Source organism: Simochromis diagramma, unplaced genomic scaffold (assembly GCF_900408965.1).
Source record: "Simochromis diagramma unplaced genomic scaffold, fSimDia1.1 OVJJ01000816.1, whole genome shotgun sequence".
NCBI classification, from domain to species: Eukaryota; Metazoa; Chordata; class Actinopteri; order Cichliformes; family Cichlidae; genus Simochromis; species Simochromis diagramma.
This window is the reverse complement of record NW_024386908.1, coordinates 3,207,543-3,230,641: the sequence shown is the minus strand read 5'-3', so window position 1 is coordinate 3,230,641 and position 23,099 is coordinate 3,207,543. Positions and strand designations below refer to the sequence as shown.

General features: G+C 40.4%; 1 protein-coding gene across 5 annotated transcripts in view; it reads right to left on the bottom strand.

Moving 5' to 3' along the window:
• LOC120735590 (copine-8) overlaps positions 1-23,099 on the bottom strand; it is a 100,577-nt gene that overhangs the window by 9,329 nt on the left and 68,149 nt on the right. For all 5 annotated transcript variants that reach the window (XM_040035026.1, XM_040035028.1, XM_040035029.1 and 2 more), the window contains 7 exons: positions 22,080-22,155; positions 18,176-18,229; positions 17,999-18,060; positions 7,044-7,090; positions 6,117-6,298; positions 5,092-5,219; positions 641-743 (listed from right to left, as the gene is read on the bottom strand). In XM_040035026.1, the coding sequence (XP_039890960.1) occupies positions 641-743; positions 5,092-5,219; positions 6,117-6,298; positions 7,044-7,090; positions 17,999-18,060; positions 18,176-18,229; positions 22,080-22,155 (652 nt within the window). The remainder of the gene's footprint in view (positions 1-640; positions 744-5,091; positions 5,220-6,116; positions 6,299-7,043; positions 7,091-17,998; positions 18,061-18,175; positions 18,230-22,079; positions 22,156-23,099) is intronic.

Sequence of the window (23,099 nt, the reverse complement as noted above, 5' to 3'; positions counted from 1 at the left end):
AGGCCAAAACTTATTCTTGTATCAGGCTATAAATATGCTTTTTAATGCTATAAAGTTGGCCGTTTTAACATGAGATTCCATGGATACGGACTCGAGAGGATCTGCAGTTTTTGCCACTTCTGCATTTTCCCCTGTTCTAACCCTCAATGGTCAAAACTTCAGATGATACAGTAATCATCCAGCACAAAGCAATTTTCATCTATTCAGGGATGGGAACATCATCAGTGCTAACAAACTATCTAGAAGTGTGAGATTTAGATTGTTGCACCTTTAGCTAATCAGGTTGTGTTTTGATGTTTGATGGTCGTAGAGTTGTGGTGTTGTAAATATATGCGAAATGGGGCAGCTAGCATGATTGTCACGGTCATTTCTCTTTGCATTTGCCTCCATGGTGATTCGTTGCTTCTTTAGCATCAAGTACTGCTACGTAAAGTTTAATTAAGGGATGATTGCTTCCTTCCTTGTTTGTCGTTCCTGTTTTCATTATTTCCTCATTCCTTCAGCCAGTCTTTGGTTTTGAATGGCATTGGATTTATTTATCATTATTATAATTAAACTTTTGCAACTAATATTTCTTCAAAGGGTGAACTTTCTGAGAGGTGCAGGCTCAGGTGTTCACAGCTGCTCTGCACGTCCTTACATTGACAATAGATTCCTTGGTCTGGGCCATGTCTGAGATGACCCCGTCTGTGATGATGAGGAGCACAAAGTACTGAGAGCCATCCTTCACAGATGCTGCGTATCTGTACAAAAACACACAAAGAAACAATTTGTGGTTATTTCTGAACTCCTTACATGTTTTTGTTACAAATACAGCTCATTACTTGAGTAGATTATGCATCACACTGTGTAGTTTAATTACATGTAAAGCATTTAGTGGCTTTATTTAATAAAGAGCAGAAACAGATCTGTGAAAACAGGGTGGTATTGATGCTCTGGATAATAGGATAACTTCATAATCTGTCAAACACATCTTTATGTCAGTTTCACAGATTCTTGTCTTATTAAGAATTTTAGCCACTCTGTTACCAAGTGTGTCCTTTCACTCCTGTCTGAGTCGTGACCTGATATTATTCCAACTGCTTCAGTTTCTTTCAAGCATCACCTTTCTGTGCAGCAAGCTACGTCTCCATCTCCTAATAACTTCCACTATAGACCATCACAACACTGTAGATAGAGGGATGAAATATAGCAAAACAAGTCGAGTCAGAGACAGCGAGAGACCAAGGAAGACAAAGTCGATAATTACTAAGCTGTATGGGGGAGTGGAGTAAGAGATAGCAGAAATGATAAATGGGGGCTGTGCTATCAAAAAAAGAGATGCAGAGGCTGGACGGGACTTAAAAGAACTGCAAGCCTAAAGTTGATAAATAAGTCTTACAGTTGCAGAAAGATGTTACGTGTCCCCATAACAACTAGAGTTTAAAGTTTTTAATGAGGTTATGAGGAGGAATTTATGCAATGTGTTCTGATTAGTTACATTCTTATCTCACACAGCTGAACCAGGTCTGAGAGTTAAAACTTTTAGAGCAAAAACAGAGTTAATGATCTGCAGTCTGGCTCGGGGGAGGATAGAAGTTTATGAAAAATGCAGCCTTGTTTACGTCTCTGAAACGCTTAACATATTTATGTTTAAAGACTTGGTGATAGATTTTATATATATATATATGCTGCAAGCATACATGCTGCAGTTTTGATTGGGTTTGTTATTTGAACTGAGGAGAAGAATATTTCAGGCACAGAACAAAAGCAGCAAAATGAACAGCCTCTATTAAATATTGAGTTATAAAACAGAATGTCAGCTTCACTTTGTTTAAAGAACTGGCCTGGCTCTGAGTCAGGGGTAACAGAGCTGTGCTGTTTCTTATTGTTACTATTCAATTCAGTTAAATTTTATTTATATCGCTCCAAATCACAACAACAGTCACCTCAAAGCCCTTCATCTTGTGAGGAAAAGATCCTACAAGAAATAGAGAGAAAACCCCAACAAACTCCCCTTTTCACCCGCTGGGCCCATGTCCTCATTTGAGGTTTGACAGCAGTTTAGTAGATAAAGGTGAAAGGCTTGGACATGAATTGAGCTGCGGTTTGGGGACTGGCGGTGGCTCACGGGCCTGGCAGATCCCCATAGTTTACCCATAGTACTACATAGAAGTGAAGAAGTGAAAGAATTGAAAAGGGGAGGGAGGGTGGGGCACGTAAACGAGAACAAACAGCTTGGAGGACTTGGGGAACCTACATAGATGAGAACCGGAAGGAGCGTGTTTGGAGGCGTGGTCCCGCTCCTAAAATTCAGATACTTTATCTCCAATTAACAAGAAACCAGCAGAACAGGTTCATGGAGGGACACAAGACACAAAACATGCTGTGGAAATGCAGAGTGGTGTCTAAAAATAGAGTAAGTGAAAATTCCAGCGTAATTACGGGAGGATTTAGGGTCACCTGATCCAGCTCTAACTATAAGCTTTATCAAAAAGGAAAGTTTTAAGCCTAATCTTAACCTCTTAAGCCCCAATGCTCCAGATACAGGGGCATTGTCTGTCCCTGTGTGTTGGCCCTGCGACAGACTGGCGACCTGTCCAGGGTGTACCCCTCCTCTCGCCCCATGACAGCTGGGATAGGCTCCAGCGCCCCCCGCGACCCTGAAAAGGATAAGCGGAAGCAAATGGATGGATGGATGGTACTATGAGGTTTTTAAGATAAGTTGGGCCTGAATATTCAAAACCTTGTGCTGAGTTTTTGACTTTACATGAATCTAAAGAAGAGAAGCCAGTATGGGACAAACATGCTCTCTTTTTCTAGTCATCGTGATATCTTTGTTCATGACTCCAAATCAGTGAGAGGGGTTCAAAGGCTGACTCTTCTAACAGCCTGGGGACAATATGCTGTCAAAAAATGTGACAGAGTGCAGAGGGTGTGGAGCTGCCTCGTGAGCATACAGATATTTGGAGATTGGCAAAATAATGTGAAAAAAAAGATAGTGAAAGAGAGAATTTTATGCTTTCTGCAAAAAGAAACGTTTGGAAGAGCGAGTTCTCTCAGACTTTTCTATCACTGATACAGGGCCGTCCTAGTCAATGTGTTTCTTCACAAGTTGAAATGACTGTGGTTCACGTTTGTGCTGCGTTTCCACAGATAATTTTTTGGTCTGTGGGCTGGGCAGGCCTACTTTTACATGAAAGGTAATGACTACCTAGAAATAAAATATGATATTTTAAATGAAATATTTATAGAAATCTCCTCAAGATAAACACAAGTACAACCCGTGACACGCAGCTGGATTCTGCTGGACCTCCAGTTCCACGGAGCGTTTACTTTACAGCTGTGTGCGTGTTTAAGGTTGCTCACGCCTTGGTGGAGAGGACGGTCTTTGAATCATTTAACATGTCTGACTTGTTCTCTTTTGCTTCGTGGCCAGCTTCTAGACTTTGGCGTGCTGCTCTTGCTCTTGATGGTAAAGGCGGTTTGTCTGTTTCCTTTAGTTTAATCAATAATAAATACCTTTTGATTTAATGCCAACTTTGCCACCTTGTCTCCTTTGGACACTTTTTTACTTCCCAACAACCACTGAATATTTTATGTGACACATGGGTGTATAACCTGTGACCAGCTGCACCTCCGTGTGGTTCAGCAATTGCAGAGTCGGCAACCTCCGCCAGCTACAGCGGATTGTTACAGCAGCTGCCAAGATCATCGGAACATCTCTCCCTCTGCTACGGGACTTCTTCCACAAGTGCTGCATCAGTAAGGCCTCCTGGATCGTGCTTGACCCCTCACATGGACTTTTTTCTCTCCTTCCAATCTTCAGATGCTATCGCAGCATCGAGGCCCGATCCTCCAGACTGTGAGATAGCTTTTTCCCACAAGCCACCGGACTCTTGAACTCACTACCGGCTCTCCCACTCCCCCCAACAAACACACCCACACAAACTGTTAACTAACTGCCTCTATTGCACTCCACATACCACTGCCTTTGTAACCCAGATGCTGCTCTATGGACAATCCTGCTCTCAAGAATCCTGCTCATGGTCACTTTAAATCACTTCAACCTGTAAATTGTAAACTGTTATTGATCCTTTTACCTTAAGTCTTATCTGTGTGTGTGTGTGTGTGTATATATATGTATGTCTTTTGCACTGAATGGAAATGAACTGAACTGCCTCTATATTCTGTACTATATATAGCAGAGATGACAATAAAGTTTACTTTGACTTTGACTTTGATAACACACACCACAACCTGGTGACAGGCAGTGCTTTTGGGCTAATTATGGAGTTTTCCTGCTGTAACAAAACTTTATACAACATGCCTCATGTAACCTTTTTCTAACACTCACACATCAGAGAGCAACTTGGGGTTCAGTATGTTGCCCATGGATACAAAGGGATGCAGATTGGAGCGCCAATGATCTAACCGTCATGGCTTTATGCTAAGCTAAGCTAATCAGTTGCTGTTGCTCAAAGGGACTGACCAATGGGTTGGAAAGGGCTCAAATACTACATAACCAGTAGTCGAAAATGTGCAAAATACTGAACTCATTACAAGCTGGTTAGGCATCTGTGTTATGCTCTATTTGTATGTGTAAGTACACGATTAAGATGTGAGTAAATTATCTCCCAGATATGAAAAGCAACCTGACGAGAGACCTCGCTATAATTACATACTTGCATGAACGGATTCTTAATGTATTTTTCTTTTTGGAAGTCTTTTTCTTGATTGTCCGCCTGCTCGTCTTCCCCCGCAGCATAAATTACGTTCTCATCGGTACACAGACACAAACAAACGCGCAATCATCCGTCAGGCACCTTCTCTGTTTGTGTCCCGAGGTTTTTCTCCTGCACTCTAACTCTTCTTAGCTACATTACAAACATCTGCTTCAGAGAGCTCATTACAGAAAATCCGAGAACACATGTTGAGTGTCGGAGTGAAATGTACTCTCCGTTCTTTCACACGTACTCAAATGATACGAAGTTCATTTTAAAGGAAGTGATGACAATCACGACAGCGTAAAACAGCGTGCTCGGCGTACAGAAAAGCAAAAACCGAGAGATGTAAATCAGACACTTAAAATCACTGGTGTACGTGTGTTACCTGGCCACATGGTTGATAACAGGAGAGAAGTTAGTGGGGCCGTAAAGCTGAACCGACTTAAGACTCTGGTAGTAGGCTTCCATTACACCATCAATCCCTGCACAATATGGGTTCTGAGGGTTCCCGTTCTGCAGAGGAAAGAAGAAGAGGGGATTACCTTCCATGATTGATTTGAGATGCATTCAGCAGGGCCACAGGAAGAGGGAAAGCAAGTGAATCATTTATGTACTCTCTCACTGGATGTTTGGGGAAATCCCATCGGTTTGGCAACAACAACCATGCCACAAGTAATTAAAATCACCTTTCTTCCTCATTCTGATGCTCACTTTGAACTTCAACAGGCTGCTTATCCGCATGAACAGGTGTACCTAACAAAGTGGCAGGTAAGTGTATCATCAGTCGTGACAAGAGATGGGCAGTAACGCGTTACTTGCGTTACTGTAATCTGATTACTTTTTTCAAGTAACGAGTAGAGTAAGGGATTACTATTGCAAAAAAGGTAATTAGATTACTGTTACTTTCCCGTAAGGACACTGCGTTACTAAACCGTGATTTTATTTGTGTGTCTTATGACAATGACGTACGAGCATGCGACTGACATTAAAACCTGAGCCTGTCAATTAGCTGGAAAACTCCTCAACTGCTGTGTTACAAATATGCAAATCTCCATAGTACCCGTCAAGCGTGTGAATACGTAACACACCACTAAGCAGCAAATGGACCCGGAGATTAAAGAGCATCCACGGTTGTTTACCAGTACAGTGTTGTCGACCACGTTAGAATAATGCAGGCAAGCCACGAATCGACCTTTCAGCTTTGTGAAGTGAAAACAGTTCAGTGTGAATACAAATGAATAGAATAAATGTAAAAGTGTTTATGTAATTGTTTTAGGGAAATAGTAATTTTCCTCTCGTTCCCTCTCTTGCTCTCTCCAACACTAATCATAGGTCACCTATTATAAATGACTCTCCATTGACTGCAAATGGCTGCTAATTGCAGGGTACAAGTCTCAGTCCTGTACTTACCAAAGCAAACTCATGGGACACCCGTCCATCGGGTGGCAGTTTGGCTCCAAAGCCAAGTGCAGGGAACATCTTATCACTGTCGTAGTCCTGAATTATCTCTCCGACTGCCTTCAGAGCCATGGCGTAGGCATTCAACTGGTAGGGGCTCATGTAGTGGAGTGAGGTGGGCTGGGCTGGGTTACCTGTTGTGGACAGAGACAGAATCTTCAAAATCACAAGTAAGTTAAGTCCAAATTCGGAGATTTCCTCCCAGCAAGCACATAAAACAGACCGGGCCCATCATGGATTGTCAGAAGCTGCAGGAACCATGATCACTGCTAGAATAGCTGCCTGAAGTTGTAAATGTTGTTTTACCACTTCTTGATTTTTCGCACATCTTTGTCACAGAGAGCTCGTCCAAAAGTAACCATCCAATAAATCTCTAGTGGTTCATGATGTGTAAATTTGTAGAAAAACACTTGAGTCATGATAGCTTCAGCGATGGAGTTAAATGAGCTGCTAATTACCTTACAGCGGCGAGAATGTGTTGCTTATTTTTTTTGTTTTATCTATCCGTATGCGACTTTTTATATCACTACGTGGGTTGTTTTTAATAAACTGCGGTGGCTATTGAGGGTTTTGTAATTGGCTGACAAGATCAAGCGCACCTCAGCCTCTAACACATTTATTACAACTACAGTTGAAGAGTTTTTATTTCATTTAATAGGACCGGCTCAACAGCCTCAATCGTCCACCTACTACTGAGCTCAAGGGTAGATTGATAACACAGCCCTTTAATCACGGCCATCATAGCACGTTACCGCCAGGTGTGATGGAGAGGGCTATTAGGAAACACTTGATTCCCCCATCTGCATATATTTGAATAAATGCTCCCCGGGCATTCAGGGCACTCTGTGTGTCTAAATGTGTGTTTATGAGAAGACTCACCATTGGAAGCTGTGAAGTCGATGGCCACGGTGAAGTTAATCTGGGTCCTTGTAAGACAAAAACACAGAGATAGAGATGGTTTAAAAACGTCTGACCAGATTATGGCACTGGATCACCAGAGCTCCCATAATTCAGAGGCTTCGAATTCCCTCATACTGGCACTCAAGCAAGTAGCTGTGATATTTCAGTGAACGGTCGGAAAGCTGCGGATGACCAAAAAACATTAGGATTCATCCTTTAGAGGTCATGAATGTCTACTTCAAAGTTAAAGTCGCTGGATTAGTCTTGCGAACAACTGGGAAGTTGTTATCTAAGAGAATGCGGAAGCAGTGAAGATGGAGGAAGACTGAACAAGACCAGGAAAAATAACACACCCCGGCACCCGGGATGAGAAAGTGGCACATCTCGCTTCATCAAAACATTTTTAACTTGTGAACCTGCAGGAACAGGATGTGGTTAAGAGCTCTGTAGGCCCACTACAGGTTTTTTTCAACAGCAATCCTCACCTCGCTGCCGCACACACAAACACAAAAGCCTCTTCGTCTACCTTACACACGTCTTAAACACCCAGCAGCTCATCATCTTTGGCGCTGCGCGGGGGGGTGCAGAAGAAGAGTGAGCGAGCGACGAAAAGTTCATGACACATTTAATGATCAGCCCACACGGCAGGGGGGCTCTGACATGTGTACAAACAAATTCTATTAGTGAAAAATTACCAAAGTTTTTCCATTTTGGGCTTAAAAACTACATGGAAAAGCAAGTTCGCTCTGATTTTTCTATGAAGGGAAATTAGACTGTGTAGGTGGAGCTGATCGAAATCATTGCGTCTTTGTGTGCTGTGATATATGTCGTTATTCTTTCTAATGCTTAGTGTCACCCTGCTAGCACGAAAGATCGAAATGATGGTAAATCCGTCATTTGCTTACCTGCTTCATACTTCTATGCTGTGAGCCTATCATGATGACTTTAACTCTGCTTTTCAAGAAGCATTCAACTTTTTAAGGACTGTTTCTTACTGTATACATGAATGCCCAATATTAGCTTATCACAGATATATCAGTACAAAATGTACAAATTGTCTAACATAAAGATTTACAGAATGAAATCGATATTTGGAGCAATGTAGAAACTATGTAGTAAAATAGTCCAGCAAAGTAGCTGCAAATCACTTGTAGCTGAGTAGTATAACAAGATGAGGTGGTTTACTCAAGTGCCTTCACTGTATATTGATAACTAGTTTTTGACCTGTTATATTTATACTATATTTAACCAAAATTAGTAGCAATATCAAGGAAAAAGTGCCTTTTTTCTGATGCAAGTACAGGAGGGCCTTGCCTCCTAAAGGCAAAGCACCAGACCACCAGCTTAAATGATGTTTTCTCTCTTTACTGCTCACCTTATTTCACTCTGCGTCATAAAAATCTGACAGAGGAAGTCAAATTTTGTCCCAGTAAACAGGCAACCGGTAATAATAAATAACAAAAAGGGAATGGCAGAAAAGGAGGAATGCAATTCCCAGTTTAACACATCTCGGTGAAACATTAGTGCAAGAAAACAGCAATGCCATTGTTGCATCAGATGAGTCAGAACTATGATGTGCAATTTTAAAGCTGCCAAGAAAATAACAAACAAAAGCAGGGACAACATCAGAAGCTCCAAAATGGGGAATATTGGCTGAGTCCTTTTCAGAAGTGAGTTGCAATTGTTGAGTCACTCTCATTGATTAGCATTATCAAACCTCCACAGTTTGACTGGGAATATTTTGGGCTGCAAAATCTACAGTTAATAGCAGGATACGAATGACGTCAGAGTTTCTGAGATTTAAGCGGAAATTGTGCTTCATGCTCAGCATCTATTAACCAGACACAAATCCGAGCGAGACTACGGTTTAACTGGCTTTTGATGATATTTCTGGATTGCAGTCTAAAGGTATAAATCTAAATGTGAAGACATGAAGGTTGTTAGGCAACATGCTGGTTTCCATGGTATATTTCTTGGTCTAGACTTACATTCTGTCTGTCAGTCGACACACAAATAGTTTTAAACACACACACTTCATTAATAGTCCCTTTTTCTTTATGCCAAAAATCAGCAAACAGCAACTGCAATAAATAAATGATATAACTAGTAGAATATTTCCAACTGCAGTTATCAGCCATTTTTGCACTGAAGGCTAGCAAATGGAGATGTGCAGCAGAGCACTGCTGCAGAACAGGTTGAAAAACAAGATTTTCTGGCAGTCGTGATAAGGGATTTTCACAGGCAGTGGTCTTCACCACAACATCACATCTCTGAGTTTCAGTACAGGGAGAAGAGCTGTGAGCTTAGCCTGTCTTATAAACTAAACCTTATCATTTACACTTCCCTGAACCTTTTCGAGGCTGTTAGCAGCTTTATCAAGTCATTATTTATTTATTTTTATTGGGCAGTCTACATGCCCACCTCTTGTCAGATTCCCCCAAAACTTCAGCAGACGTCTTACTTTTGGGTTTACTTGCTAAAGCATGACTCTAAATAACTGAAAACAGAACAAAGATCCCCTGTTGTATTTGTTCAGTCTGACTTTGTGATAATTGCACGGTTTTATTGATGTAATTGTTACAGGGGTGCATGTTTACTTTTTGTATTTTCTCTTTTTGCGCACTACAGGTGGGATGTGGAAAGTGGGGGAAAAGGTGAGGCAATATTCAGGGATAGTGCTTTGTTGTTGTTTTTTGTCTCAGTCAATGCATTATTTAATATTAATGACATGTACACAGCTACGCACAGCAGATGGACAGTACAGTATGAACAAATACAGCTGACAAACATCTGGGAATATTCATTCAGCAGTATTGGCACAGCAGTGGGTTGTGGGCGTTACCCATCCACAGTAGAAAAAAATATAAAAATAAGATACAATGTATTGTTTTAAAATAAAGGAATTTTCCATATTCAAGTCTTAAGCATGTTTTTTTTTGTAGTGACTGAAAATTACAAAAACATTTTCTGTTTTTTCAATGTATAGTTTTGTTTAATTTTTAATGTAACAGGTCAAATCACTAAAACCCTTTGTTTATCATCCTGTGACAACATGTAGCAAACTTTCGAGGACCCCAACAATGCGTTTCTCGCAACGGTTTCTTCTTTCGACACGATGTTCTGTTAGAGTTCAACAAGTAATAACTACGGCTATAAGATATGTTGCATGTCAGCAGCATTCGGGGTAAAGGAGGAATGCCTCTTCTACTGCATATACAACATTATACAGTACATAACACACACACCCACTCCAAACAATAATAATTTAGAACCTTTAAGGGCGAAAACACAGTCCTGCCAAGGGTGTCAAACTATGTCCTTGATCCACTCATGGTAGCAACACGGCAGGAAATACAAGAATGTGGTTGCAAAGGCTGAGATGGATTTAGAAGTCTGACACTAGCAAACACAAGTGAAACAATACTGAGATGTACGCAGTAATGCACGCTCACTCATTGCACATTCAGCACAGACTGCAGCCAGCAGCTCTGCAAACCACGCTTAAATTCTGGCAGCTACGAGGCTAAAAGCCACCAACGCTCATTAGCGTTTCTTTTTAAAACCCAGAAAAACTTACAAAGTTGAGGAAAGTCATACAGTAACTGGAACTTTTTTTATCTAAAAGTGAGAATGTTCCAACATTTTAAAAAAATGTCCACAGAAAGACTACTTTCCTGTAATACCCAAATGCCAGTGGGAACCATGTATGCATGAGTGCACTGAGTGGCCTAAAAACAGCATCAGAGGTTGTGTGATGTGACTTCTCCTGATGATATGCAAACAGATGTTGCTGGTTGGACAGTATCCATCTGGCTAGAGGAGAGGAAAAGAGGTAAAGCGAGTGAGACGAGAACAGAGATAAACAACCCATACTTGCATTAAATCTGTTAAATTAGCCAAACACAGCTATTGGCAAGCACATTGGACTTGTTCATCTGCAAGGTGCATCGCCCAAAAGTCAAATGTTGGCATCCCTTTCAAGGGTTTTTAATACCAATCTTTGTCTTGATGTCTGCTCCTCTACCTAATGATAACCTCTCAAGCAGAGCCCCCTCCTGCTTCTATTCTGGTTTCAATGCGCAACTCACAAACCAAAACAAGGGGAAACAATATCTGTCACTATGAGTGACAGGGCTGCTTTCAAAGACACAACTCAAAATGAAAGATACAGCCAACAATTCATCATTTTATCTTTGCGGTCACAAAGAGAGGCCTCTTTGTTGAAATTCATGGGTGGCACTAATGCTTTATCAAAAGGATGAGGGAAAGACTGAGAGCAGCAGTGCTCTGGAGTGAGTTGAAGCTTTCCCTCCCCAAAAAGAAAATCAGTCATTTATGCTAATGTTGCCAGCAGATCAAGTTCCTAATTAGGTCCAAATGAACAATTAGCTGATTGGGATGAAGCTGCAAAAAAAAGAGCTATCAATCAGAAGATGAGAGCAGTGGGAAGAGAGACGGAGGGAGGACTGAGGCGAGATACGGGAAAACCAGATGAAGATATTCCTTTGTAGGCAGTCGATCCAGCCCGAGACACAGAAAGGATTTCTAGGAAATGTGTGAGAAACTAAATAGCTGCGTGTCCTGCGCTTGCACACATGGGTGTGTTTACATTTTTATGTTTGAGTGTGCATGCTTGAGTGTGTGTCTGTCCACAAAGACCTGGTCTGCCCATTATGCAACTGGAGTAAGTGCAACTGGACCATTACAGTCCATTTAGGTTTCAAACAGTGAGACAGCACTTGGCACTTAATTTAGTCACACAAGCGTGTAAGAGCATCCAGCTCACGCTCCCAAAGCACTGCCAAGTTTCAAAGTGCTCTCTGACTTGCGGTGCTGCTGGGAACACGGTCTTGTTTGTAGGGAGACTTGATGATGCGATTTCTCCATTAGCAGTTTAGCAACAGAGCAAGTAAACATGCGGTATGTGCGTCTAATATGGATCTCGTCCGCCCAGCATTCAAATATGACTAAACTGTCTCCCGTTACACAAATATGAGAAATACAGGGATTATACTTACTACTTCTGAATAATAATTTCCACATGTGACTGTAACCAGAACTCAGTTGTGCATATAGATTGTACAGAAGAATTCATTGGCTAAGTGTTGTGGGCACAAACAGTCTTCAAAAGTTCAATTCCACGTGCTGGCTTCTATCAAGGGTTTGGAATTGTACCAACTCTATCACTTCAGCAAGGTCATGTTGTTGAAGCACTTTATATTATAAGGTAAAAATCAGACAATAATATGCTCCCTATGAGCAAGCCCTTGGGACAGCAGGAAGGAAAAAACAATAAAAACATGGTAGTCTGGTGCATTTTAACACTAAGAGACCTTTGGCTTGTGCTGCGATCGGTTGACAATAACCAAAGGTTAAATGCAGAGTGGTGTCTGTTGATGCCAATGCAGTTTAGATGTCTTTTGGGGTGGAGAATGCATATGTATGAACCAAAAAAGCCACAAGCTTTCTTAAAGCAATTAAACTGTACTTTTAAATTTAATGCATACACCAATAAACTCAGCTGCCTCTCAGACAGACAGACTGGAAATCCACTGCTTTGCACTGCAGCTGGCACTCTTTCTTCTGCTCTGCTTGGTACATGAATTACTGCATGGAGCAGGTTCTGGGTAGTGTGACCCCCAAAAGCTTGCGGTGGATCTCTGGAGCAGAAGACAGTGCCAGCTGCACAGCTGCAGTCCAAGATGTGAAGGGTTGAAGTCCCTCTGGCTGCGGGACAAGACCGTCTCTGCATTAGCAGCTCAATAAAACCGAGGACAATAGATCTATTTTCAGATCCAAGCCAGCCGGTGTGGAAACAGGTTATTGTAAGGGGTGGAGCCACCTGGTTAGCAGCAACTGAACTTTCAAAATAAGAGTGTGAGGATCAGAGGCAAGAGGATTCTCTTTAATGCAGAGGAAAAAAAAAAAAACAATATCGAGAAAGACTTGTCAAATATAATGAGGCATCTGTTAGAATTTGTTTGTTAATGCATCACAATTTGTGTGAAAACTCTAATTGTGCAAATAATATTCCACAAACTGCCAAAAACAAATGTCTAAACTGGTCAGATTTTGCAGCATTCAGTCAGTATAGCATATTATAGCCAGCTAATTAAAAAGTTAATGAATAAACATTATAAGGGAAAAAAAACAACTAATTTTACTGCAAAAACAGGAGTTAGCAAAATCCCGCTGGGTAGTCCCGGATGGAGGGAAAGGATCCATGACAGGACCCTTTTCCCATGGCAAAGAAGTTACAGCTCGTATGATAACAAAGCTACCTAGCACACACTGAACTTGGGGAAATGATGCAAACAAGAGCATGTAAAAATAAAAAAGAAGGTGAATCTAGAAAAGAGAAGAAGGAAGTTTGGGATAAAGACTAGCAGCCCATTCACAAGGAAAGGGAGAAATGAAAGCCTGATTGGCTAGAGGCTGTCAGAGAGCGTATGGGACACATGAGAGCTTGTGATTGGCTATACATTGCCAAAAGCCAGAAAATAAAAAGGAAATAAGGTGCTATGATTGGCTCAGTGCCTTAACAGGCTAGACGGAGAGGTACGAGAGCATGCAACTGGGGAAATGTGAAGGCCTAAAATTGGATGTGGAGAGCTTTGAAAGACTGAGATTGACTAAAAGATTATTGAAAGTCAAAAACAGGGAAACGAGAGTCTGTGATTTGCTCAGGGCCATTGAAGACTAGATGGTGAAATGTGAGAGATGCGAAGATCTGACATTGGAGAGTGAGAGGTACGAGAGACTTGGTATAGGAAGTTATTAGAGCCTGAGATTGGCTAGAAGCTAAGAGCACCTCAGGGTCCTTAAGGCTTGAGGTACAGAGAGGATGACATCAGAATTAAGTCTGATATGTAAAGCATGAGAATCAAATGACCATGGCCCAGTGGCTAAGAGAGAAGGATGAAAAAGAGAGGTCTGAATAATGCCGAGGGATTAGACGGCACATGAGCGGTCCAATTCTGAATAAATTTAGACACAGAGGGATTGACGTAAAACTGAGAGGAGGCAGAGTCTAAAATGTATCCAACTTCAGAACGTTTAACAAGAAAACATGAAAAGAAAAAGGAAGAGCACTTACTTAAGGCTCTTTTGGCTTTGGCATGAATCAGAAATTAACAGCAGAATTGGGTAAAATCAGATGTGGAAATGCCAAACTGAGGACTGAAACAAGAAGCACTCAGAGAGCACAAACCACCCCCAGCTCACTCTTGTTATTCCTAAGGGAATATCACTACATTTTCTAAAAATCCCTTTTCTTTCTTTGTGCTTTTTAAATGTAGTTTTGTAGTGCAGTTAAAAACAAGCAGACTTTTGTTGTTTGCACATAAATAAATAAATCTAAACCTGCCATCATGTAATATCTTGCAGACTGCAGAAGACTAAAAGAAACCAGACCTGAAAATAGAGAGGTGGCTAACGGGAATGGACCGGCACAACAAAACAAGGATTCTGCACTTGGCTGAGATGTGTGTTAGTATGCACTGTGACTGGCTAATTTTATTATCTTGATGGCATTTTATGTGTTATTATTATAAGAGAAGCTTATTAGAGTAAAAGAACGATGTGCCCTCTAATCGGGGCTATTGATGCTCCGAAGAAACAGATCAAAAATCAACTCGGGCCAGTTGAGTTTCAATTTATCGGCTTTTCCCAGAAGCTGCGTCTCTCATTCTGTAAATTGTGACAGACAAAAACCTCTCTAATAACACCAACACCAAAAAATCCCGTAAGACTAAAATGGCTAAAAGTCCATTTTATTTACAAGAACATTTTGATTCTTTCTTTCCCCACACAGCTTGGTTTCCTGTCTGCGAATGGGCCCGGGGGGAACTCTCAGGCAACAAGGCATACGAAAGAAGCCGTAATTCAAATGAAAGCAAAAGCTACCGTTTAATAACTGTGAATATGTTTGTTGTAGAAACTAAGAAATTGACACTGACAGCTATTTCATTGTGAAGTTTAAATGGGGGGAGCTGCTAGAGGGGTTGAGGACGAATAAATGTGAAAAGCAGGCACCACAGAGGATGTGAATGGCCAAATGTTTATGGTTGGGATTATTTCATTAGAAGGTCATCCAATCACAATACAATCAGAGAGGATTCATACCAGTCAAACATGTATTCATGCAGCATAACAATGAACTTAAACATGCATCCAGTCTTAAAGTAGTCTCGCGATGAGAACAAAAATGAGGTCTTGCAACATTCCAGTATTTTCCCAAGTTAGTAGTAAAAGAAGACTTTTTAGCAGATAAATACCCAACCACCACCACCACCACCACCAGCTAGTCCGTCTGCTATTTACTGCAGCACCAGACAGGCAGCTTCAATGAGTTCAGTGTTACTTTAACTGATGGCGTGAGAATAGTGAGAGTGAACTAAAGCAGCTAAGTTTTATTGTCAGAAAACAAGAACAAATCGATAAAGGAGGGAATGAAAAATACAGTGATGATGCTTTTAAATATGCAACTGTAGAAATGTCATCTATTGTTACCCTTGAGTGTGGCTGCTTTAAAGTAAGCTAAATGTGTCCCTTAGGGAAAACGTTTCTCTTTGGACATTGGCTGCTTTTTTGTGCTAATTGTCCATCTAGTCTTTGTGCCTGACCATTTTTTCCCCTTTGTTAAGTCACTTTACACTTATGAATCGCTCAGTAGTAGCTCAAGGCACAAACCAGTGTTTTGTCCACTAATTTACAATTAGTTTGGAGTCGTAGCAAAGAACCCATTTTAAATTCAAAAAGTTTTTAAGAAACTGGACAAAGAAGACGTGACAGTTCTAAAAAAAAACTACATACAACAGATGGTTAATATCTTAAATTTATGCCCTTAAGAAATAGGAAAGAAATCCACCAAGTCAACTGATCCATCTACTGTTCACCGAGGCCTCATTCGCAATGATCTCGGTGGACGAGTAACTGTCAGGAAGCATTTTTTGGGAAAGAAAACAAGAAAGCCACCAGAAAGTCATCTGGTAAACATAGTGAAGGCTATGTCAAGGTTTGGGGATCTTATGAGGATTGATGGAATTATAAACAGGAAAGTACCATCAGATTTTGATCCACCATACAATACCATCTTGGAAGCTTCTGATTGGAAACAACTTCATTTTTCAGCATCACAATGATCCCAAACACACTACCAATGCAATCAAAGCATACCTGGATAGAAGAACACACAGTGGAACACTATCAGTCATGGACAGACCGCAACATTGTTGAAGCAGTGTGGGATCACGTTGACAGAGAACAGAACAAAGCAGCCAGTTTTCCTGTACTTCAAGCATCCAAGGAGCTGAAGACCAAGCTGCTGGCTTTTATTGTGATAGCAATGTCCCCAAAACAATAGTAAACTTCCTTTATATTCAGTATTTGGCCCATACAGATTACATTACCCTACGTTTGCTTCTCTCCCACTCCCTTATGCTCACATGTACTATATTTTAATACACTTGAGTTCCCAATAAAAGTGCTCTCATTTCCATATTTTTCTGTTTCTGCTGTCAGATGAAATGACCATGAAGCAGTGACACAAACACAGCCATTAGGACTAATATAAGCCAGCTGTCACTTTGAAGCCCTTTTTCAACCCTTTTTGCTACTCTGCTCAGCTAAAATACTAATGTTATAACAGCGATGACGTCTGAGAAAGATATCACCATTCACTAAGTTTAGGCAAATGCCTCTGCTGTGATTTCAGCTATATTTATATGTAAAATGATCCTTCTACAAATGGTAGGGACAAAATGTCTTAAGCTTTCTGTTAGCAGCTGACGGCTCGTGGAGGGCAAAAGAGGCAGAAAAGAGGCGCTGCAGTAAAAGTTTGACATTTTTGAACAGTAAAGTCTAATTGGGCTACTTTAACCTCCTAGGACCTGCCGTCTACATATGTGGACATCACATTTTGGGTTATTTAGACCAAAATACTCAATTTTGCTCTACATGGGCCTGATATCCACTTACGAGGACATTATATGCTACTGTTCTATCAAAATTTTAAATGAATATCCTCATATGTGGCTCTCATTTTTCTTAAAAACAAAAATAAGGTTAAAAAAAAAAAAATAATCTGGTAATTCTTTGTTTTTACATTCATTGGGCCCCAATCAGCCCAAATATCAAAGAGAAATTAAAAATGCATGTCGTGGAAGAGTTTGGGTCTTAGGAGGTTAAACTTTGATTAAAGATTTCTGAAGTTTTAATGAGAATGAAGATTTTAATGTAATCAGGGTTTTTGTGGAGTTGCTACTAGTTGTACTGTAGTTGAAAAATTACATTTTAGTTTTGTGCAGAAGAGAAAAAATCTATTTGTGTCCCCTCCTGAATTCCAAAGGCAGCAGGAAAAGAGGAATACTCGCAACTTTGCAGACACACACACACACACACACCTTTCTCCCCGTTGACAGTGAATCTAATGTCTGTGTCTAATGTCCTCTTGTCTGTGAGTCTAATGAAAGCAGAGTGTGTGGGCGAGCATTTCCACCACGCCTGGGTGCACGCGGTCAACCCTCCTGAGCAACACACACACACACACAAGCACATGCACAGACACACACAAACGAGCACACACGATGGCACGGGGCTCGGGCAAGTGCCGAAACACAATACAAGATTACACACAAGGACACGCACGCGCGCTTCAGAGCCTGAACTCTGTGTACTTGACTTCAGGTCAGCCCATCTGTCAGTCTCTCCCTCTCCACCTTTCACTTTCTTCCTCTCACATGCAAATGCACTTTTTTTCCCATCTGATTCACTCACACTGAGGGATCATTATCTTTGGCACATTGCAGACACTGAGCAGTGATGGGGCCGTTATCCAAGCAGCGACGAGCACAGCCAGCATGTCAATCCTCATTAAAAGACTGCAACCCCCGACTCTCAGCGTGGGCTCGGTGATTGCATAGTCATTGACCTACCCTCCTTTGATGTAGTCCAGGAAGGTGACTTCAGTGTCCACCAGGAATGACAGGAGGGTTACCTGTAGGTGATAACACCTCAGTCAGCCCAAGCACTGTCGATGATGTAACAAAGTTATTCTGTCTGACACAATAAGAGTGCCACATTTCAAATCTAGTTCAGAAATCATTCCTTACTGTTCCAGAGTTGAGGTATTTTTTCTTCTTTCCTTTCTTCTTTGGATTTACCACCTAAAGAAAGAGCACATTTTCTCCATTAACTTCAAATATACTTTGTAAATCCATCCCTTAATTTGAGTGTAGTTTATAGGTTTAGAAATGGTAACGTGTTTTAAGTATTTTTTTTTTTTTTTTTTAAAAAAAAAAACACAAAATTGTCATATTGTCTAGTGCCAGACTGATATAGGATTTTTTAGATAGATAACGATATTTGGTGATTTAGGCGTCAGTTTTGGATGAGCAGGCGACTAAATGCCACATAGCTGAGAGGAGCCGGCCTGGGTTCGAGGCCGGCCCTTTGCCGCATGTCTTTCCCTCCACTTTCCTGTCAATCTTCACTGTATCTGAGTAATAAAGCCACGTCCCATTTATATTCAACAGCGTTTTAGCAGATAAAGGTGAAAGGCTTAAACGTGAATTGAGCTGCGGTTCGGGGGAAGGCCTCAAAGGGGACTGGCAGATCCCCATGTGCTACATAGAAGTAAAGAAGTTAAAGAATTGAAAAGGGGAGAGAGGGAGGGTGGGGCACGTAAACGAGAATAAACAGCTTGTAGGACTGGGGGAACCTATATAGATGAGAACCACATCTCAACACTTTTCAGCATAATTTATTACTGGTTGCTGGATCCTACACACGGCTGCAGTTTTTCAGCCGCCACACACAAACACCAATAACAACAACAGGAACCAATTCATCTGTTTTAAGCTGGCGAGGCAGCACACCGCGCCCCCCCCGCCACAGATATCAATAGATCAGCAAACAGCTAATATCATCCCACTACTAAATCAGTCAAGCTTTAATGGTTACACCTTGTAAGCAAACAGTAGCAGATACAGAGCAATGTTAACATTACTTAAAAATAATGTTTCCAGCCCTCTGATAAAAGTAGGCATAATGACTTCTCGCCAACTCCTGGTGGAATTATCCGGCTCTTCAGTTGCTAAATCTGGTAAGAGCTCCATTATACTCAGCAGCTATTTTTTAAATATTATTTTTAACTTCATCTGTGCACCATCTCCTCCTGTGAAAGTAAGATGCAATGGACATTTAGAACTTCTTCTCCAAAAATAATTTAGTGTCACAGCCAAAAATACTGTTAAACCATCTCAACAGAGTTTTGGGAAATAAAGGAGCTGATAATTCTCTTTTGGTGCATTCCTACAAAGCTTCCTCAAATATGACTGCTCATAAAAATACTCAATAGTCTACTGCATGTGACTTACACAAAGGTCAAAGGAGATGTCTTCACTTTATATGCAAACATAACAGCATCCTTCAGTGTAATACCAATTAGATCCTTAAAAATTAAAGCATGCTTGGCCCTAAATGCTTCAGTTTGTGGGGATAATATGTGATAGCTGAGGTGACTTTGCAGTATACTTCATATCCCCTTCATCAGTCCTCAGATACTTCCTTCCCTAAACCAGCAGCTACCATGCTAGGACCATTCAGAGACTTGTGTGATGAGGGGACCAGACACAACCTCCTTTTGAATGCCAAACAGTGGATATTAAATCTGAGCTTTATGGTCTAATTTAGCTGTGCCAAGGTTAAACAGGAAGACAGAAGGCCTCGGGGAAACAACATACAAAATGTGTGGATTTATGCATTTCTCCTTGGTTCACTTTGGACTGGCACCCGCGAGGACGCATTTGGCTCTGGAGGTGAATTGAAATGTGATTGTGACACAAATACACACAGAGACACACAAACAAAATGCATTTAACACTGCAAAGTCTTTGTCTCGCTTGCTGCAAGTCGAGGATTAAGCAGTACCACGAAAAAGGCCAGAAATCCAAAAAATGACTTGTGTGTGTGTGTGTGTGTGTGTGTGTGTGTGTGTGTGCGCACATCTGAGGACTATTAGGCAAACAGCAGCTGTTTAAAATGAGACTCCCCTGTGTGCGTTCCTCTCTGTGTGGTGCCCTGTTAATCAAGAAATGTTGACTCTTCCTGGGAGAAGACAAGCCAGCGATCCATCATAACTGTCAGAGATTGTGTGTGTGTGTGTGTGTGTGTGTGTGTGTGTGTGTGTGTGTGTGTGTGTGTGTGTGTGTGTGTGTGTGTGTGTGTGTGTGTGTGTGTCAGACAGCCAGGCAGAATGGAAAGGAGTTTCGGCTTAGTTTTGGTTCACTCTGCCAGGAGATATTATTATTTTATTATTATTGTTTACACTTCTTCAAATTTTTCAAGCAAGTAATTTCCCCAATTATTTCACCACATAATATATGTGGCCATATGGTTCAGTACTTTTTATGTGAGTACCAAACAATCTCTATTCTCCTATTTTATTGCAAAGATATTTTTCGATATTTGCTGTTGAATTGCCTCTCAGTATTACTCAGGATGAAAGGCTGCAGTTGTAATAGAAACTTTTGTGTTTGGCAGCATCCAACAGTAAATTATGGTCAGAAGTTACCTTGTTTAGGTGTAGGCTATTAGCTTTATGACTACAGGATGAACTTTGATATGTGTTTACAAAGAAAAGGCTTTTAACAGTGGGTTTTATAAAGCACGTAAGTTAATGTAAAGTGTAAAACTCACTAGAAGATTCAGCTCCTGGTCTACTCTCTTTCTGCTCTTTCTTGAATTTTACACTAGCTTTGTAACTGACTATATATCATAAATGTCAGTAACATTTGCAGTTCCTAATCCTTCATATTGTATATGCAGTAAAATGAAGATTGCCCTTACAGTTAGACAAACAGAAACTCGATGCTTATTGTTTTGATCTGCTATTAGTTCTTAACGCCTCAAGTCAAAGCGCCTTGTTTTTACTTACTTACTTACTTACTTACTTTTAAAGACATTCGCTCTATTATAATTGAACCAACCAACAAAACTTGCATTTTCAACTTTGGTGAGTGAAATTTTGCTTTTTTATTTGAATGTTTGCACTAATTAAACAGTATCTGTGCACCTTGCTAACCATGATAGCTAGCATTAGCTCATAAATTAGCACTTCACCCTCTCATCTCAATGTCATCATTTTTTGCAAAACACAAATATAGTGATAGATATAATGCTGAACTTAAGGCGATATATACCATCTACTGCAAAGTTCATGGTATCAGCAACAACATCAACTGTATCTGTGAAAATCTGTAGCTTCAAATTACTGGCTTTATTAAAACTGGCTTGGAGTCAGTCCCTTCTTCATTTTTCCCTAACACTTACGATACATTTCAACTTCAATGAAAGCCAAATTCAGAAAACACAATTGTACTCTTTCAGTGTATTGACTGAGGCTGCAGTTCCTCTGGAACTGATGGGGAGTGTGTACACCTACGACTGCTTTAGTCTAACCTTACAAAATTGTCACTTAAAAGTCTGGTAACTAAATCTGCTCAAAGGAAGATTCAGCTTGTTTTAACATTCAATATCCTGTGTTTGAGACAGCTGGCATTATTATTGTGAAATCATTCATGTTCACTAGACTAAAATTTTAGTAATGGCTAAGATTATATAAATGCTTAAGCTAACATAGTGTAACTAATGTTATATCTTGTAGAACCATTAGTAGGAAACTTGGTAGCCATTCCTGTTACCAAAATAGAAAGTTGACACTTTCTGTTCTGTACAGTTGTTTCTCTTTTTTACTGTTTACATTATTTAAAGTTCAGTGTATTTTTTGCAGTACAAAATTGTGCATTGAGAATGCTGTAAATGTCCTTGGATTGGAACTAATTACATTTTTGGTATCATGACATCACACACACAGGTTAAACTTCAGCAGAAAGGTTCCAGACAAAAAAAAAAAAAAACCAAAACACACTGTAAAACCTGCACACTGGTCTCCATAGGAGCTTCAGCTTTGAATTTAAATACACTAACATTCCTATACATGCAGGAAAAACTCACCTCATAGACGTTGAACTGGCTCTGTCCTCTGGATAGTTCTCTGTAGCTGGTGCTAAATTCTCCAATAAAGTCATGACTACAAACAGAAATGAAGAAGAAAGGAGACAAGAACGAAAGCTTGAGGAAAAACTTCAATCTTGTCAATTAATTTTAATGTAATTTTTCTAGTTTCTAATCCAGAGATCATTAAAAAGCCAAAAAACTTAAAAAAGATTCCATTTTATGTTTGAAGTTTTTAAATCAACATGAAATGATAAGAATCCCAGAAAAAAAACAACATCATATACACCTCAGAGCAACAATTAGGAGGTTTGTTGTTACGGAGGATTAAAGCAGGATTAAAACACTTTCATGGACAAAAATCACTGCCAGCATTTCTTCCCCACTGAAAAAGATACACCAACACACTATGGCTCAGATTAGGAGTGACACTGAATAGATTCCAAAGTACAAAGAATAGAGAAAAAGCTCCCTGTTAAACTACAGCTTGACAAATGTTGCTGCGTTTTCTTTCTGTCTGAATGCCAGCAGCCAAAATCCAGACTCATCATTAAGCAGTCAATCGCTGACGATCGTGTACTCAGCTTTCTTACCTACTGAAAACATAGACTTCTGTTAATTATGTGTGACTTAGGGATTAACTGGGTGCAGGAAGCTGACATGTTGAATGTTAATGCAATCAAGACACAAAGTAATAAGGAGAGGCACTGCTGTCTGTTTATCAGTGATTGCTAGCGCTGAGGTTATCAGCGCATATCAGATTAATATCTGTACAATAAGCCCTGAAAGCCTTACAGTCACACTCAGCAGTTCTGGAAAACCGTCCTGAAAAATGTAAAAATGCAGCGCTTTAACAGTTATTACTTTGATCTTTTCTTTCTTGTTCCTGATCAACTGCTTGTGCAGAACACCTTATTAGATATTGATTTGTACCCCACCTTTACACCAATTAAGCTAATCTGAGCCCAGTTAATCACCTTAGACGACCATATTAAAATGCTCAGCTTAACAGAAGAAATA